Consider the following 20,352-nt stretch of genomic DNA (forward strand, 5'->3'; position numbering starts at 1 on the left):
ATTGATGGGGTTACTTTTTTCTTGTAAATTTGCTTAAGTTCTTTGTAGATTCTGGATATTAGCCCTTTGTCAGATGAGTAGATTGCAAAAATTTTCTCTCATTCTATAGGTTGCCTGTTCACTATGATGGTAGTTTCTTTTGCTGTGCAGAAGCTCTTTAGTTTAACTAGATCCCATTTGTCTATTCTCGTTTTTGTTGCCATTGCTTTTGGTGTTTTAGTCATGAAGTCTTTGTCCATGCCTATGTCCTGAATGGTATTGCCTAGGTTTTGTTCTACGGTTCTTATGGTTTTAGGTCTAACATTTAAGTCTTGAATCCATCTTGAATTAATTTTTGTTTAAGGTGTAAGGAAGGGATCCAGTTTCAGCTTTCTACATATGGCTAGCCAGTTTTCCCAGCACCATTTATTAAATAGGGAATCCTTTCCCCATTTCTCGTTTTTGTTAGGTTTGTCAAAGAACAGATGGTTGTAGATGTGTGGTGTTATTTCTGCGGCCTCTGTTCTGCTCCATTGGTCTATATAACTGTTTTGATATGAGTACCATGCTGTTTTGGTTACTATAGCCTTGTAGTATAGTTTAAAGTCAGGTAGCGTGATGCCTCCAGCTTTGTTCTTTTGGTTTAGGACTGTCTTGGCTATACAGGCTCTTTTTTGGTTCCATATGAACTTTAAAGTAGTTTTTCCATTCTGTGAAGAAAGTCATTGGTAGCTTGATGGGGATAGCACTGAATCTATAAATTACCTTGGGCAATATGGCCATTTTCATGATATTGATTCTTCCTATTCATGAGCATGGAATGTTCTTCCATTTGTTTGGAATGTTTCCATTCCTCTTTTATTTCGTTGAGCAGTGGTTTGTAGTTCTCCTTGAAGAGGTCCTTCACATCCCTTGTAAGTTGGATTCCTAGGTATTTTATTCTCTTTGAAGCAACTGTGAATGGGAGTTCGCTCATGATTTGGCTCTCTGTTTGTCTGTTATTGGTGTATAGAAATGCTTGTGATTTTTGCACCTTGATTTTGTATCCTGAGACATTGCTGAAGTTGCTTATCAGCTTAAGGAGATTTTGGGCTGAGGCGATGGGGTTTTCTAAATATACAGTCATGTCATCTGCAAACAGGGACAATTTGACTTCCTCTTTTCCTAATTGAATACCCTTTATTTCTTTCTCCTGCCTGATTGTCCTGGCAAAAATTTCCAACACTATGTTGAATAGGAGTGGTGAGAGAGGGCATCCCTGTCTTGTGCCAGTTTTCAAAGGGAATGCTTCCAGTTTTTGCCCATTCAGTATGATATTGGCTGTGGGTTTGTCATAAATAGCTCCTATTATTTTGAGATATGTCCTATCAATACCTAGTTTATTGAGCATTTTTAGCATGAAGGGCTGCTGAATTTTGTCAAAGGCCTTTTCTGCATCTATTGAGATAATCATGTGGTTTTTGTCTTTGGTTCTGTTTATATGATGGATTATGTTTATTGATTTGTGTGTATTGAACCAGCCTTGTATCCCAGGGATGAAGCTGACTTCATTATGGTGAATAAGCTTTTTGATGTGCTGCTGGATTCAGTTCGTCTGTATTTTGTTGAGGATTTTCACATCAATGCTCCTCAGGGATATTGGTCTAAAGTTCTCTTTTTTTGTTGTGTCTCTGCCAGACTTTGGTATCAGGATGATGCTGGTCTCACAAAATGAGTTAGGGAGGATTCCCTCTTCTTCTATTGATTGGAATAGTTTCAGAAGGAATGGTACCAGTTCCTCTTTGTACCTCTGGTAGAATTCGGCTGTGAATCTGCCTGGTCTGGGACTTTTTTTGGTTAGTAGGATATTAATTATTGCCTCAATTTCAGAGGCTGTTATTGATCTATTCAGAGATTCAACTTCTTCCTGGTTTAGTCTTGGGAGGGTGTATGTGTCCAGGAATTCGTCCATTTCTTCTAGGTTTTCTAATTTATTTGCATAGACGTGTTTATAGTATTCTCTGATGGTAGTTTGTATTTCTGTAGGATCGGTGGTGATGCCCCTTTATCATTTTTTATTGCATCTATTTGATTCTTCTCTCTTTTCTTCTTTATTAGTCTTGCTAGCAGTCTTTCAATTTTGTTGATCTTTTCAAAAAACCAGCTCCTGGATTCACTGATTTTTTGAAGGGTTTTTTTGTGTCTCTATCTCCTTCAGTTCTGCTCAGATAGTAGTTATTTCTTGCCTTCTGCTAGCTTTTGAATTTGTTTGCTCTTGCTTCTCTAGTTCTTTCAATTGTGATGTTAGATCTTTCCTGCTTTCTCTTGTGGGCATTTAGTGCTATAAATTTCCCTCTACACACTGCTTTAAATGTGTCCCAGAGATTCTGTTATGTTGTGTCTTTGTTCTCACTGATTTCAAAGAACATTTTTATTTCTGCCTTCATTTCGTTATCTACCCAGTAGTCATTCAGGGGCAGGTTGTTCAGTTTCCATGTAGTTGTGCAGTTTTGAGTGAGTTTCTTAATCCTGAGTTCTAATTTGATTGCACTGTGGTCTGAGAGACAGTTTGTTGTGATTTCTGTTGTTTTAGATTTGCTGAGAAGTGCTTTACTTCCAATTATGTGGTCAATTTTAGAATAAGTGTGATGTGGTGCTGAGAAGAATGTATATTCTGTTGATTTGGGGTGGAGAGTTCTGTAGATGTCTCTTAGGTCCGCTTGGTGCAGAGCTGAGTTCAAGTCCTGGATATCCTTGTTAACTTTCTGTCTCGTTGATCTAATATTGACAGTGTGGTGTTAAAGTCTCCCATTATTATTGTGTGGGAGTCTAAGTCTCTTTGTAGGTCTCTTAGGACTTGCTTTATGAATCTGGGTGCTCCTGTATTGGGTGCATATATATTTAGGATAGTTAGCTCTTCTAGTTGAATTGATCCCTTTACCATCATGTAATGGCCTTTTCTCTTTTGATCTTTGTTGGTTTAGTCTGTTTTATCAGAGAATAGGATTGCAACCCCTGCTTTTTTCTGCTTTCCATTTGCTTGGTAGATCTTCCTCCATCCCTTTATTTTGAGCCTATGTGTGTCTCTGCACATGAGATGGGTCTCCTGAATACAGCACACTGATGGGTCTTGAGTCTATCCAATTTGCCAGTCTGTGTCTTTTAATTGGGGCATTTAGCCCGTTCACATTTAAGGTTAATATTGTTATGTGTGAATCTGATCCTGTCATTATGATGTTAGCTGGTTATTTTGCCCATTGATTGATGCAGTTTCTTCATAGCATCGATGGTCTCTACAGTTCGACATGTTTTTGCAGTGGCTGGTACCAGTTATTCCTTTCCATGTTTAGTGCTTCCTTTAGGAGCTCTCGTAAGGCAGGCCTGGTGGTGAGAAAATCCCTCAGCATTTGCTTGTCTGTAAAGGATTTTATTTCTCCTTCACTTATGAAGCTCAGTTTGGCTGGATATGAAATTCTGGGTTGAAAAATTCTTTTCTTTAAGGATGTTGAATATTGGCCCCCACTCTCTTCTGGCTTGTAGGGAGAGAGATCTGCTGTTAGTCTGATTGGCTTCCCTTTGTGGGTAACCCAACCTTTCTCTCTGGCTGCCCTTAATACTTTTTCCTTCATTTCAACCTTGTTGAATTTGACAGTTACGTGTCTTGGGGTTGCTCTTCTTGAGGAGTATCTTTGTGGTATTCTCTGTATTTCCTGAATTTGAATGTTGGCCTGCCTTGCTAGGTTGGGGAAGTTCTCCTGGATAATATCCTGAAGAGTGTTTTCCAACTTGGTTCCATTCTCCCTGTCACTTTCAGTACACCAGTCAAATGTAGATTTGGTCTTTTCACACAGTCCCATATTTCTTGGAGGCTTTGTTCCTCTCTTTTCATTCTTTTTTTCTCTAATCTTGTCTTCTCACTTTATTTCATTAATTTGATCTTCAATCACTGATATTCTTTCTTCCACTTGATCAAATCGGCTATTGAAGCTTGTGCATGCATCACGAAGTTCTCCTGCCACAGTTTTCAGCTCCATCAGGTCATTTAAGGTCTTCTCTACACTGTTTATTCTAGTTAGCCATTCATCTAACCTTTTTTCAAGGTTTTTAGCTTCCTTGCAACGGGTTAGAACATCCCCCTTTAGCTTGGAGAACTTTGTTATTACTGACCTTCTGAAGCCTACTTCTGTCAACTTGTGAAAGTGATTCTCCATCTAGCTTTGTTCCATTGCTGGCAAGGAGCTGCGATCCTTTGGAAGAGAAGAGGCGCTCTGGTTTTCAGAATTTTCAACTTTTCTGCTCTGGTTTCTCCCCATCTTTGTGGTTTTATCTACCTTTGGTCTTTGATGATGGTGACCTACAGATGGGGTTCTGGTTTGGATGTCTTTTTTGTTGATGTTGATGCTATTCCTTTCTGTTTGTTAGTTTTCCTTCTAACAGTCAGGTCCCTCAGCTGCAGGTCTGTTGGAGTTTGCTGGAGGTCCACTCCAGACCCTGTTTGCCTGGGTATCACCAGCGGAGGCTGCAGAACAGCAAATATTGCTGCCTGATCCTTCCTCTGGAAGCTTCATCCCAGAGGGGCACCCGCCTGTATGAGGTGTCTGTCAGCCCCTACTGGGAGATGTCTCCCAGTTAGGTTACACAGGGGTCAGGGACCCACTTGAGGAGGCAGTATGTCCATTCTCAGAGCTCAAACACCATGCTGGGAGAACCACTGCTCTCTTCAGAGCTGTCAGACAGGGACGTTTAAGTCTGCATAAGTATCTGCTGCCATTTGTTTAGCTATGCCCTGTCCACAGAGGTGGAGTCTATAGAGGCAGTAGGCCTTGCTGAGCTGTGGTGGGCTCCACCCAGTTCGAGCTTCCCAGCCACTTTGTTTACCTACTCAAGCCTCAGCAATGGTGGACGCCCCTCCCCCTGCCAGGCTGCAGCCTCGCAGGTCTATCTCAGACTGCTGTGCTAGCAGTGAGCAAGGCTCCGTTGGTGTGGGACCCGCCAAGCCAGGCACGGAAGAGAATCTCCTGGTCTGCCGGTTGCTAAGACTGTGGGAAAAGTGTAGTATTTGGGCGGAAGTGTCCTGTTTTTCCAGGTACAGTCTGTCACAGCTTCCCTTGGCTAGGAAAGGGAAATCCCCCGATCCCTTGCACTTCCCAGGTGAGGTGATACCCTGCCCTGCTTTGGCTCGCCCTCTGTGGGCTGCACCCACTGTCTGGCCAGTCCCAATGAGATGAACCAGGTACCTCAGCTGGAAATGCAGAAATCACCCATGTTATGCATGAGTATCAATAGTTTAATTTCATTACTATATTTTATTCCATTATATAAAGACACTATATTTTATTTATTCTACTGCTAATAGACACATTTCTTCTAAGTTTTGGTATATTTCATATAATGTTCATATTGTCCTTTGGCACAAATATATATGTATATCTGCTGAGTATATAACTTGCAGGAGTATTGCTGAGTCAAGAGAAATGCTTATGCTTAAAAGGTTTGATAGATACTACGAAATAATTTAAAGAGTGTTTAGCCCAACCTACACTCCTACCAGCAATGTATTAAAAGTTTTGTTTTCCATTTAGTCATTCAAATGAGTATATAATATATCTCACTGTGTTTTAATTTGCATGTTCCTGATGATTAGTGATGCTGAAGACCTTTTGTATGTTATTGGTTATTTAGAAATCCAGTTTAGGCCAGGCACAGCGGCTCATGACTGCAATCCCAACACTTTGGGAGGACTAGGGAGACGAATTGCTTGAGCCCAGGAGTTCAAGTCCAGCCTGGGCAACGTGGTGAAACTCTGTTTCTTCTATTCTACTAAGAATACAAAAAAATTAGCCGGGCATGGTGGTGCACACCTGTAGTCCCAGCAACTGAGGAGGCTGAGGTGGGAGGATCACTTGAGCCCAGGTAGTCAAGGCTGCAGTGAGCCAAGATTATACCACTACACTCCAGCCTGGACAACAACAGGAGTGGGACCCTGTCTCCTGTCTCAAAAAAAAAAAAAAAGGGAAAAGAAAAGAAAAAGAGAAATCCACTTTTGTGAAGTACATTTGGTCAGTTTTTTACGGAGATGAAAATTGTCTTTGCTACTGATCTGTGGGTGCTTTTTATATATTTTAGATCCAAGCTCTCTCTCTATACATATCCATCCATCCATATATATATCTCTCTCTTCCATTCTGTGATTTTTTGAATGATGAATGAGTTTTAAATTTTACCCAATATTTTTCCTGTATTTATTGAGATGACTGTTCTTTTATTTGTACAATGTAATAAATCATTCATTAATTTTTGAATGGTAAATTAACCTTGAATTTAAGGAATGAGGTATTATCATTTTTATAGCTCACTGGATTCAATGTATTAATATTTTGTTTAAGACTTTTACATCTATGCTTATGAGATATGACTTGCAATTTTCTGTTATTACAGTATCCTAAATTTATGTTTGACTTGAAGGTTTCCCTGTCCTCATAAGCCAAGTTGGGAAAAAAAGTTATGATACATTCTTTTACCATTTCTCTGAAAGAGTTTATAAAAAGATTTGTGTTATTTCTTCCTTAAATATGTGGAAGTATTCAATGGTGAAATCTGGGCCTGGAGATATCTTTGTGAGATTTTAAACTACAAATTCTATTTTAATAGATTTCAATCAGATTTCCTACTTCTTCTTGAATCAGTTTAACTAAGTTGTATTTTCAAAGGAGTTTGTCCAATTGATCTAAATTATCAAATTTATTGGTATCAATTTATCCATAATAGCCTTTTTTTTTTTTTTTTTTTAAGACAGAGTCTTGCTCTGTCGCCCAGGCTGAAGTGCAGTGGCGCAGTCTCAGCTCACTGCAACCTCTGCCTCCCGGGTTCAAGCGATTCTCCTGCCTCAGCCTCCCGAGTAGCTGGGAGTACAGGTGCATGCCACCATGTCTGGCTAATTTTTTGTGTTTTAGTAGAGATGGGGTTTCACTGTGGTAGCCAGGATGGTCTTGATCTCCTGACCTTGTGATCCGCCCGCCTTGGGGTATCCTTTTAATCTGTGCAGTATCTGCAGTGATATGCACATTTTTATTCTTGATATTGACAATTTCTGTTTTTGAAAACAATTTTTTTCTTTATTATTCTTGCTTGTTTACTTATTTTCTTAAGTCTTTTCCAGGAGCCAAAATTTGGCATTATAGATTTTCCTCTATTGTACAAATGATCTTGATTTCATTTATTTCTTTATTATTGTCTTCCTTCCCCTGTCGTGAGGTTTAATTTGCTGGGTTTTTGGAGGTTTTTCCTACCTTCTTGAGATGAAAGTTAAGATCATTTCCAAACCTGTTCACTTTCTAATGTATGCATTTAAAAGCTAAGGCACAATTTTAACTGTACTCCATATCTTTTGTAATATCATACTCATTACCATTTAGTTCAAAATGTTTTTCCTTTTTTATAGTAATTTAGAAATATGCTGCTTAATTTCTAAACATTTGAAATTCCACTGTGGTCAAAGAACATACTATCAATATTTTCAATCCTTTGAAATTTATAGGAACTAGCTCTATGGTCCAGCACGATTAATTTTATCAAATGTTTCACATGCACTGGAAAAGAATGTGCATTTAGCAGTTGTACGACGCAGACAGAGTTCAATATATGCCAATTACATCAAGTTTTTCTTATCACCTGCATCCTTCTAAATTTGTCTGCCAGATACTGAAACTAAATATTAGAGGCTTATAATGTTAGAATTTTTATATTTCCCTGATGGTTTGACCCTTCATTATGATACACCTTTATCTGAAGTGATGCTTCTTGCCTTAAAGTAGACTTTATAACATCTATTGGTTATTCTTTGCATGCTATCTATTTCTATCCTTTTGCTTTCAATCCTTCTATAGTTTTATATTTAAGTATGTCTCTTATGAATATCATATCACTGAGATTTTTCGGTTGATTTTAACTTAGTCTCCCATTTGGAGCATTTACTCTTTTAACATTTAATGTAATCACCAATATATTTCAATTTATATCTGTCAATGTGCTATTATTTTTTCTTTCTCAACCTGTTTTGTGTTTTTCTCTAATTTCTTGCCATCTTTTATAATACATTAATAAACTACTTTTGTTTTTCCACTTTGTTTTTAAGTTATATATTCTTTTACTTGGTGGTTACTTTAGCAAATACTCACAAAATATTTAAATCTAATATATTTTTCGCATGTTTACCAGTTTCCACATGACACAGAGACCTCAGAACATTTTGACTTCACTTAACCATTTTTGTGTTGCTGTCATGCATTTTAATTCTTTATACACTTTAAGCCCCACAAGACATTATGACTGTTTTCAGCCACTATACATTTATATTTATACATATTATTTACTCTTTCTATTGCTCTTCATTCCTTCCTGTATTTCTGTTTCCATCTGAGACCATTTTCCTTCTTCCTGGAGAACCTCCTTTAGTATTTCTTTTAGTGCAGGTCTGCTGGTGACAAATTCTGGTGCAGGTCTGCTGCTGAGTTTTTGTTTGAAAATGTCTTCACAACACTTTCACTTTTGAAGGGTATTTTCACTGGGTACAGAATTCTGGGTTGTCTTTTTTTTTACACTAAAAGATAACAAGTCACTGTTTTCTTGGCTTCCATCACTTCTGCCCAGAAGTCAGCTGTCAATTGTCAAGCAATTTCATTGCTCCTTTAGGTAACGCTTATTTCCCTCTGAATGCTTTTAATAATTTTTTTCTTTTGTTTGGAGCACTGTACATCTAGGTGTAGTTTTCTCTATATTTGTCCCACTTTAGGTTAAAAGGTTTTTATGAACCTGTGACTTGCTGTGTTGGCCATTATCTCTTAAAACGTTGCTTCTGCCTTGTTCTCTCTACTTTTTTCCTGGACTCCAATTATATACATTTAAGAACCTTCATCCTTTACCCTATGTCTCTCACATCTATTTCTGTATTTCTCCATTCTCTTTGCTTTCCATGCCTAGATATTTCTACCAACCTATCTTTCAGTTCACCAAATTTCTCCTCTTTTTTTTCTGAGACAGGATTTCACCCTGTTACCCAGGATGAAGTATAGTGGCATGCTCACAGCTCACTGCAGCCCCGACCTCCCAGACTCAAGTGATCCTCCCGCCATGGCATCCCCTTGTAGCTGAGGCTACAGGCATGTGCCACCATGCCCAACTGATTTTGTAGTAGAGATGGGGTTTCGTCACGTTGCCCAAGCTGGTCTTGAACTCCTGGGCTCAGGTGATCCACCCAACTTGGCCTCCCAAAGGGCTGAAATTACAGGCATAAGCCACCACACCTGGCCCAAACTTCTCTTCCGCTATGACCATTAAACCTGTATTTAAGGTTTATAATTTCAACTCCATTTTGTATTTCTGGAATTTCCATTTGATTCTTTAAAAATATATATTTAAATATATACAGTTATCCTTTGGAGAATGGTTCCAGGACATGGAACCATGGATACCAAAATCTATGGATACTCAAGTCCTTTATATATAATGGTGCTGTATCTGCATATAACACATATACTTCCTCCTGCACACTTCAAATCAGCCCTAGATTACTTATAATACCTAATATAATGCCTCACATTATTTTATTCTGTGGATTCAGTGTAGTACTTAATACACAGAAAACTGAAGTTTTACTTTTTGGAACCGTGTGGAATGTTTTTTCCCAATTATTATTTTTTTTTTTTTTGAGATGGAGTCTTGCTCTGTCACCCAGGCTGGAGTGCAGTGGCAGGATCTCGGCTCACTGCAACCTCCGCCTCCCTAGTTCAAGCGATTCTCCTGCCTCAGCCTCCTGAGTAGCTGGGATTATAGGTGCTGACGACTACGCTCGGCTAATTTTTGTATTTTTAGTAGAGAGGGGGTTTCTCCATGTTGGCCAGGCTGGTCTCTAACTCCTGATCTCAGGTGATCCGTCCGCCTCAGCCTTCCAAAGTGCTGGGATTACAGGCATGAGCCACCGTGTCCGGACCCAGTTACTTTTGACTTGTAGTTGGTTAAATTCACAGATATGGAACCCATGGATACAGAGGGCCAAATGTATTTCAGTTCTTTGGCTAACTTCTTCATCTTTTTATCTATTATTTAAACATATTAATTAAAAATCCCTTAGCATATGTATCTGGTAATTCACTAACTGGGCTATCTGTAAGTCTATTGATATTGCCCACTGGTTTTTCTCTTAATCTTATTTCTTTTATGTCTGAGATTATACATAAAAAAGTTACAAAGCCTCTGGATGATGTTATCTTTCTAGAGAGGCTTCATCCTATTCTTTCTGATGGGTGGCTTATTAGAATAAGGAACAGATCACTTTAATACAATCAAGGAGTGGCTCAAAGTTAGTTTGTAGTTTTTGTTAAGCTCAGTTTATCAGTAGTTTACCCCCATTCCTAGAGTGTACTTCTTCACAGGTCTCATTGAGAGTCTACAGTATTGCCTAGGGCCCCTGCTTCAAAGGTGGACACTATAATTCTAATTTTTCTCTCATTAGCATTGAGAGACTGCAGAAAACTTCAATCTTCTTTTCTGATTAACGTCTTAGACTTTTGCCCTGTACAGTTTAAGAATTCAAAAAAGAAAATGCCTTGAGTGGAAAACCTCTGAGTCTCAGGTTGCCTTCTCCAGATGACTGGATCATGGTCCCTCAAGTCCTGTCAGTCCCAGATTTCAACTTTTGTCTCTAAAGTCCTATGAGATTGCTAAATGCTCTGCTGGCTTCTCTGAAACTTAAATGTGGCCTCTGCCCAGAATATTGGTTTCTTCTCCTACAACAAAAATTAGCAAGACCAATAAAGAAAAAAAGAGAGAAGAATCAAATAGATGCAATAAAAAATGATAAAGGGATATCACCACCGATCCCACAGAAATACAAACTACCATCAGAGAATACTATAAACACCTCTACACAAATAAACTAGAGAATCTAGAAGAAATGGACAAATTCCTGGACACATACACCCTCCCCAGACTAAACCAGGAAGAAGTTGAATCCCTGAATAGACCAATAACAGGCTCTGAAATTGAGGCAATAATTAATATCCTACCACCAGAAAAAGTCCAAGACCAGACGGATTCACAGCTGAATTCTACCAGAGGTACAAGGAGGAGCTGGTACCGTTCCTTCTGAAACTATTCCAATCAATAGAAAAAGAGGGAATCCTCCCTAACTCATTTTGTGAGGCCAGCATCATCCTGATACCAAAGTCTGGCAGAGACACACACAAAAAAGAGAATTTTAGACCAATATCCCTGATGAACATCCATGCAAAAATCCTCAATAAAATACTGGCAAATAGAATCTAGCAGCACATCAAAAAGCTTATCCACCATGATCAAGTGGGCTTCATTCCTGGGGCAAGGCTGGTTCAACATATGCAAATCAATAAACGTATTCCAGCATATAAACAGAAACAAAGACAAAAACCACATAATTATCTCAATAGATGCAGAAAAGGCCTTTGACAAAATTCAACAGCCCTTCATGCTAAAAACTCTCAATAAATTCGGTATTGATAGGACATATCTCAAAATAATAAGAGCTATTTATGACAAACGCACAGCCAATATCATACTGAATGGGCAAAAACTGGAAGCATTCCCTTTGAAAACTGGCACAAGACAGGGATGCCCCCCTCTTATCACTCCTATTTAACATAGTGTTGGAAGTTCTGGCCAGGGCAATCAGGCAGGAGAAAGAAATAAAGGGTATTCAATTAGGAAAAGAGGAAGTCAAATTGTCCCTGTTTGCAGATGATATGATTGTATATTTAGAAAACCCCATCGTCTCAGCCCAAAATCTCCTTAAGCTGATAAGCAACTTCAGCAAAGTCTCAGGATACAAAATCAAGGTGCAAAAATCACAAGCATTCCTATACACCAATAACAGACAAACAGAGAGCCAAATCATGAGTGAACTCCCATTCACAATTGCTTCAAAGAGAATAAAATACCTAGGAATCCAACTTACAAGGGATGTGAAGGACCTCTTCAAGGAGAACTAGAAACCACTGCTCAACGAAATAAAAGAGGACACAAACAAATGGAAGAACATTCCATGCTCATGAATAGGAAGAATCAATATCATGAAAATGGCCATACTGCCCAAGGTAATTTATAGATTTAATGCCATCTCCGTCAAGCTATCAATGACTTTCTTCACAGAATTGGAAAAAACTACGTTAAAGTTCATATGGAACCAAAAAAGAGCCTGTATAGCCAAGACAATCCTAAACCAAAAGAACAAAGCTGGAGGCATCACGCTACCTGACTTCAAACTATACTACAAGGCTACAGTAACCAAAACAGCATGGTACTGGTACCAAAACAGAGATATAGATCAATGGAACAGAACAGAGCCCTCAGAAATAATACCACACATCTACAACCATCTGATCTTTGACAAACCTAACAAAAACAAGAAATGGGGAAAGGATTCCCTATTTAATAAATGGTGCTGGGAAAACTGGCTAGCCATATGGAGAAAGCTGAAAGTGGATCCCTTCCTTACACCTTAAACAAAAATTAATTCAAGATGGATTCAAGACTTAAATGTTAGACCTAAAACCATAAAAACCGTAGAAGAAAACCTAGGCAATACCATTCAGGACATAGACATGGACAAGGACTTCATGTCTAAAACACCAAAAGCAATGGCAACAAAAGCCAGAATAGACAAATGGGATCTAATTAAACCAAAGAGCTTCTACACAGCAAAAGAAACTACCATCAGAGTGAACAGGCAACCTACAGAATGGGAGAAAATTTTTGCAATCTACTCATCTGACAAAGGGCTAATATCCAGAATCTACAAAGAACTCAAACAAATTTACAAGGAAAAAACAAACAACCCCACCAAAAAGTGGGCAAAGGATATGAACAGACACTTCTCAAAAGAAGACATTTATGCAGCCAACAGACACGTGAAAAAATGCTCATCATCACTGGTCATCAGAGAAATGCAAATCAAAACCACAATGAGATACCATGTCACACCAGTTAGAATGGCAGTCATTAAAAAGTCAGGAAACAACAGGTGCTGGAGAGGATGTGGAGAAATAGGAACACTTTTACACTGTTGGTGGGACTGTAAACTAGTTCAACCATTGTGGAAGACAGTGTGGTGATTCCTCAAGGATCTAGAACTAGAAATACCATTTGACCCAGCCATACCATTACTGGGTATATACCCAAAGGATTATAAATCATGCTGCTATAAAGACACATGCACACATGTTTATTGCGGCACTATTCACAATAGCAAAGACTTGGAACCAACCCAAATGTCCATCAATGATAGACTGGATTAAGAAAATGTGGCACATATACAGCATGGAATACTATGCAGCCATAAAAAAGGATGAGTTCATGTCCTTTGTAGGGACATGGACGAAGCTGGAAACCATCATTCTCAGCAAACTATTGCTGAGACAAAAAACCAAACACCGCATGTTCTCACTCATAGATGGGAATTGAACAATGAGAACACTTGGGTCTACAGCCATACCACCCTGAATGCACCCTATCTCTTCTGATCTCAGAAGCTAAGCAGGGTCGGGCCTCGTTAGCACTTGGATGGGAGAACACTTGGACACAGGAAGGGGAACATCACACACTGGGGCCTGTCGTGGGGTCGGGGGAGGGGGGAGGGATAGCATTAGGAGATATACCTAATGTAAATGACGAGTTAATGGGTGCAGCACACCAACATGGCACATGTATACATATGTAACAAACCTGTACGTTGTGCACATGTACTCTAGAACTTAAAGTATTATAAAAAAAAAAAAAAGAAAGAAAAATTCCCACTAGAAGAAAAACATCTCACAGATGTAGATTCACTACTCTGTATTCTCTTCTCTCTAAAATCTAGTCTCCTAAAGTACAATTTGCCCGGGCAGCTCCCTGATGCTTGCCAACAAACTTTTTTAGTATTGGTCTGACATAAGCTGCTCCACCTTAGCTGGAAGCAAATGTCTCACTCATATTCTTTGCATTTTAATTCCTGAATCAAATTTCTCTTTGTACTTTGCCATGATTGGTCTACTGCAAACAACATGCACACACATTTATATTTCAGATTTGCATGCTATTGTAACAACTGTCAGTATGTGATTAATGAATAAGAAAATGTTGTAATCATACATTGATAAGAGCCTGAATTTTTTAAAAAGACTACTTCCTTGAAACATAAGGTATCAAACAGCATGTGTACAGTATATTTTAGATCTCTGTGTATCCAAGAGATATATGTAAACACACCAACCATCCATGCTAGTGAATTTTGCTATTCGTGTTTAAATTTGTTCATCTTTAATTGTAGCTTACTGCATTAAGGATAATTCCTAGGAAGATTTACAAGTGTTTAAGGAAGTATGAAACCTCAATGCAGTGTTCTTCAAATTGTGGTTTACAAAATTAATTTAGTAACTCACATATAGTAACGGTAAAATAATTCTATGAAAATCAATTCATTTTTGTACATATATCACCAAACATGTGAACTGGATCATGGCATAAAACATATTTCTTACTGTGATTTGTGGTCAAAAAGTTTAAAAACCACTTATCTGTAAAACTATCAAAAAGGCCTTAATTTATTTCCATAAGGCACAAAAGACCAACAGGTCTGTTATCTATTACTGATAGGTGATAATTTCTTACCTTTTTAGAGCACTTGGCTGTGGTTTTCAGACAGCACTTCTTATGGCAAGCATACTTGCATACTGAAAAACAGGTGAGGAATGCAACATTTTTAGAAGTCTGTACATCAGTGATAAGAATTTATCAAGTATCCTTTATTTTAGACCTACATTTTTTTCTTTAAATCTCAGACTGCTGTAATACGACATACATACTTTGTACAATGGTATAATTAAAAAGAATTTTAACCCATTCTATGGGGTATAATGAAGTTGAAAACATGATCAAAATTTCTAGCCACAGTCAATGAAAAAGCTTTTTGTTCTTTCAAAGCTGCTCATCCTGCCCCTATGCCACACAGTGCCACTCCCCAACAAATTCCAGCAGGATACTTATCTTTGTGGTTTGATTCACAAATTAGTGTTCATGTTCTACCACATATATGCTCTACAACATACTAAAATCTCAGAAATGCCTATTAAGAATCATTCCTATAGATAAGGAAGGCATTACTGTCAAAGATCCTTCCTGAAATGAAAACAAATTGGGTAGCACAGTTTAAGATACAAGAAAGGTCTTATTTATCATCTCTAAAGGTTCAGAACAGAGCTCTGAAGAACCAGAACATGAAGAATATTCCGTTGTGATTGGGAAGATGGGATAAAGAAAAGGTTCAGAGCTAAAATAATTTAGAGGAGTGGTGATAACCCAGGGTGGCTGGGCAGCTGGTGAACAGGAAGAGGCACATTAAGAGGAGCGTATTGAGAACACAGCTGGCTTATGTCATTTTGTTACACTAGCTCTGGCTTCTGTGTATCAATACCTGAATATCCTTTCTTGAGCTTGTAAAATATAACTTGTAGGCTTTTGAAGGCCAAGATCAAGTAAGGGAGGCCATGTCACTGTACTGGTGAAATAATCAGGATAACAACAAAGAAACTTAGCTAATTCTATTAAAAAATCAAATCAGGTCAGGCACAGTGGCTCATGCTTGTAATCCCAGCACACTTTGGGAGGTCAAGGTGAGTGGATCACTTGAGATCAGGAGTTCAAGACCAGCCTGATCAACATGGTAAAACCCTGTCTCTACTAAATATACAAAAATTAGCCAGGCATGGTGGTGGGCACCTGTAATCCCAGCTACTGGGGAGGCTGAGGCAGGACAAGCACTTAAACCTGGGAGGCGGAGGTTGCAGTGAGCTGAGATTGTGCCACTGCACTCCAGTCTGGGCAACAAAGTTAGACTCCATCTCACAAAAAAAAAAAAAAAATCAAACCAGCCCAACATAGTCATAATAAAGAAAATTATTTACATTTTTAGCTTTAAGTTACAGAAGAAACTAAACCTATAAAAATCATAGTTACACTAAAGAGTCAAATACATTTCAAACTACTTCCTATTTTCAGACTCATTATAATTTTTTAGACTACTGATAATAAAACCAAAGCAAAACTGCTGTTGAACCATGGAATAAGTAAATATATAGTAATAGTGGCAATTTTTCTGTGGCAAACTGCTGTCATACTAGTTCCAGTCCTTTCCTAGTATTTGCTTCATTCAATTTTAGCCCACTAGTAAAAGCAAAGCTTCACAGAACTAATAATAGCACCAGAGCAGATGCATAAAATAAGATGAGTGGAGGCTAAAGGTTCACTGTAAGCCAGAACCAACTTATCTACAAAGAATCTGTACTCACATTTTAGGATTTATATATTTATATATATATTTATAGGTAAAATAATATATATATTATATTTATATATTTTTTATATATTTATTTTTTCTACTGTAATCTGCTAAAAGGATTACAGTAGAAAAAGTACCTTTTTGACTATAATCTAATTTATTCATTTATCCATCCATCCATCCATCCATCTATAGGTCTATCTAACCAACAAATATTTATTAAAACTTACTATGTGCCATCACTGTTTTAGGCACTGATGATATATTAAAAAAAAAAAAGACAAATAAGTTTCCTGACCTATAGAGCATATATTTTAGAGGCGTAGACTGAAAAACAAGAAAACAAATACTTAATATAATTTTGGGTGGTAATTAAGTTCTATAAAGACTATTAAATCTGAGTGAAAGAACAGAGAATTTCAGAGGGTGGAGGGGCGGGCGCAGTGGCTCACGCCTGTAATCCCAGCACTTTAGGCCAAGGCGGGACGATCACCTGAGGTCAGGAGTTCGAGACCAGCCTGGCCAACATGGCAAAACCCTGTCTCTACTAAAAACACAAAAATTAGCTGGGCGTGGTGGCATGTGCCTGTAATCCCAGCTACTCGGGAGGCTGAGGCAGGGAGAATCACTTGAACCTGGGAAGCAGAGGTTGCAGTGAGCTGAGATCACACCACTGCACTCCAGCCTGGGTGATGGAGCAAGACACCATCTCAAAAAAAAAAGAATAGAGAATTTGGGGACAAGGTGGCATTTAAACTGGGGGTAAAAAAGAGAGCTCTCTGAGAAGGTGAGATGTGAGTGTAGGCATGAAGTAATTGAAATATTAAGTCATACTAAAATCTGGGACAAGACCATTTTAGACAGAGTGAATTACATGTACGAGGCTCTCAGTGACCAAATAACATAAAAATATCTGGTTTAGATACAAAGAATAGGTGAAGAGAGTATAGCAAGAGATGAGGCTAAAAATTTAGGTGGTGTAAATAACTCCTTTATGTTAAAGGAGATATAAGACAACTCAAGGAAACAGAAATGTCAGCGGTCAAAAATATTCCTCAAAGATCTCTTACTTACATTTGCAAACAGAGGCTCGGTCCATTATCCATATCAAAGAAGAACAGTATTCACAGTATGTAGGGATGCTATATTGGGTGGCTTTAAAGATGTGACCATTGTGTTCTTCCACCTGAATGAAAAAATTTAGCTACTTATATTAAAGCCAACACAGTAAATGCTGCCCTAACGTGGTGGGAAATCCTTCAGTCTCTTGTTAAGTCTTCACTAGGCACTAATTCCAGGGGGACAATTATGATCTTTTGAGAAATAACATAAAATAAAATATATTTTTCCTGCTTTCCAAAAGCTAAGAATCTAGATAAACATGACCAAATTATATGAAAAACAGAAAGCAATGCAACAGACATATAACAGCTGTCTTATATGACTCTAATGTTACATTAAAAGCAGCAGTCTCTGGTACCATTCTTTCTGAAACTATTCCAATCAACAGAAAAAGAGGGAATCCTCCCTAACTCATTTGATGAGGCCAGCATCATCCTGATACCAAAGCCTGGCAGAGACACAACAAAAAAAGAGAATTTTAGACCAATATCCTTGATGAACATTGATGCAAAAATCCTCAATAAAATACTGGCAAACCAAATCCAGCAGCACATCAAAAAGCTTATCCACCATGATCAAGTGGGCTTCATCCCTGGGATGCAAGGCTGGTTCAATATACGCAAATCAATAAATGTAATCCAGCATATAAACAGAACCAAAGACAAAAACCACATGATTATCTCAATAGATGCAGAAAAGGCCTTTGACAAAATTCAACAATGCTTCATGCTAAAAACTGTCAATAAATTAGGTATTCATGGGACGTATCTCAAAATAATAAGAGCTATTTATGACAAACCCACAGCCAATATCATACTGAATGGGCAAAAACTGGAAGCATTCCCTTTGAAAACTGGCACAAGACAGGGATGCCCTCTCTCACCACTTCTATTCAACATAGTGTTGGAAGTTCTGGCCAGGGCAATTAGGCAGGAGAAGGAAATAAAGGGTATTCAATTAGGAAAAGAGGAAGTCAAATTGTCCCTGTTTGCAGATGACATGATTGTATATCTAGAAAACCCCATTGTCTCAGCCCAAAATCTCCTTAAGCTGATAAGCAACTTCAGCAAAGTCTCAGGATACAAAATCAATGTACAAAAATCACAAGCATTCTTATACACCAACAGCAGACAAACAGAGAGCCAAATCATGAGTGAACTCCCATTCACAATTGCTTCAAAGAGAATAAAATACCTAGGAATCCAACTTACAAGGGATGTGAAGGACCTCTTCAAGGAGAACTACAAACCACTGTTCAAGGAAATAAAAGAGGATACAAACAAATGGAAGAACATTCCATGCTCATGGGTAGGAAGAATCAATATCATGAAAATGGCCATACTGCCCAAGGTAATTTACAGATTCAATGCCATCACCATCAAGCTACCAATGACTTTCTTCACAGAATTGGAAAAACTACTTTAAAGTTCGTATGGAAACAAAAAAGAGCCCGCATCGCCAAGTCAATCCTAAGCCAAAACAACAAAGCTGGAGGCATCACGCTACCTGACTTCAAACTATACTACAAGGCTACAGTAACCAAAACAGCATGGTACTGGTACCAAAACAGAGATATAGGTCAATGGAACAGAACAGAGCCCTCAGAAACAACGCCACATATCTACAACTATCTGATCTTTGACAAACCTGACAAAAACAAGAAATGGGGAAAGGATTCCCTATTTAATAAATGGTGCTGGGAAAACTGGCTAGCCATATGGAGAAAGCTGAAACTGGATCCCTTCCTTACACCTTATACAAAAATCAATTCAAGATGGATTCAAGACTTAAATGTTAGACCTAAAACCATAAAAACCCTAGAAGAAAACCTAGGCATTACCATTCAGGACATAGGCATGGGCAAGGACTTCATGTCTAAAACACCAAAAGCAATGGCAACAAAAGCCAAAATTGACAAATGGGATCTAATTAAACTCAAGAGCTTCTGCACAGCAAAAGAAACTACCATCAGAGTGAACAGGCAACCTACAAAATGGGAGAAAATTTTCGCAACCTACTCATCTGACAAAGGGCTAATATCCAGAATCTACAATGAACTCCAACAAATTTACAAGAAAAAAACAAACAACCCCATCAACAAGTGGGTGAAGGACATCAACAGACACTTCTCAAAAGAAGACATTTATGCAGCCAAAAAACACATGAAAAAATGCTCACCATCACTGGCCATCAGAGAAATGCAAATCAAAACCACAATGAGATACCATGTCACACCAGTTAGAATGGCAATCATTAAAAAGTCAGGAAACAACAGGTGCTGGAGAGGATGTGGAGAAATAGGAACACTTTTACACTGTTGGTGGGACTGTAAACTAGTTCAACCCTTGTGGAAGTCATTGTGGCGATTCCTCAGGGATCTAGAACTAGGAATTCCATTCGACCCAGCCATCCCATTACTGGGTATGTACCCAAAGGACTATAAATCATGCTGCTATAAAGACACATGCACACGTATGTTTATTGCGGCATTATTGACAATAGCAAAGACTTGGAACCAACCCAAATGTCCAACAATGATAGACTGGATTAAGAAAATGTGGCACATATACACTATGGAATACTATGCAGCCATAAAAAATGATGAGTTCATGTCCTTTGTAGGGACACAGATGAAATTGGAAATCATCATTCTCAGTAAACTATCGCAAGAACAAAAAACCAAACACTGCATATTCTCACTCATAGGTGGGAACTGAACAATGAGAACACATGGACACAGGAAGAGGAACATCACACTTTGGGGACTGTTGTGGGGTGGTGGGAGGGGGGAGGGATAGCATTGGGAGATATACCTAATGCTAGATGACGAGTTAGTGGGTGCAGCGCACCAGCACGGCACATGTATACATATGTAACTAACCTGCACATTGCGCACATGTACCATAAAACCTAAAGTATAATAATAA

The 20,352-nt window shown here is 38.4% G+C and overlaps 1 protein-coding gene across 13 annotated transcripts in view; it reads right to left on the minus strand.

Annotated features, from left to right (window-relative positions):
* MYO9A (myosin IXA) overlaps positions 1–20,352 on the minus strand; it is a 308,394-nt gene that overhangs the window by 33,165 nt on the left and 254,877 nt on the right. For all 13 annotated transcript variants that reach the window (XM_063652720.1, XM_063652726.1, XM_063652723.1 and 10 more), the window contains 2 exons: positions 17,378–17,489; positions 14,638–14,699 (listed from right to left, as the gene is read on the minus strand). In XM_063652720.1, coding sequence (XP_063508790.1) covers positions 14,638–14,699; positions 17,378–17,489 — 174 coding nt within the window. The remainder of the gene's footprint in view (positions 1–14,637; positions 14,700–17,377; positions 17,490–20,352) is intronic.

This window comes from Pongo pygmaeus, chromosome 16, assembly GCF_028885625.2.
Source record: "Pongo pygmaeus isolate AG05252 chromosome 16, NHGRI_mPonPyg2-v2.0_pri, whole genome shotgun sequence".
Lineage (NCBI taxonomy): Eukaryota > Metazoa > Chordata > Mammalia > Primates > Hominidae > Pongo > Pongo pygmaeus.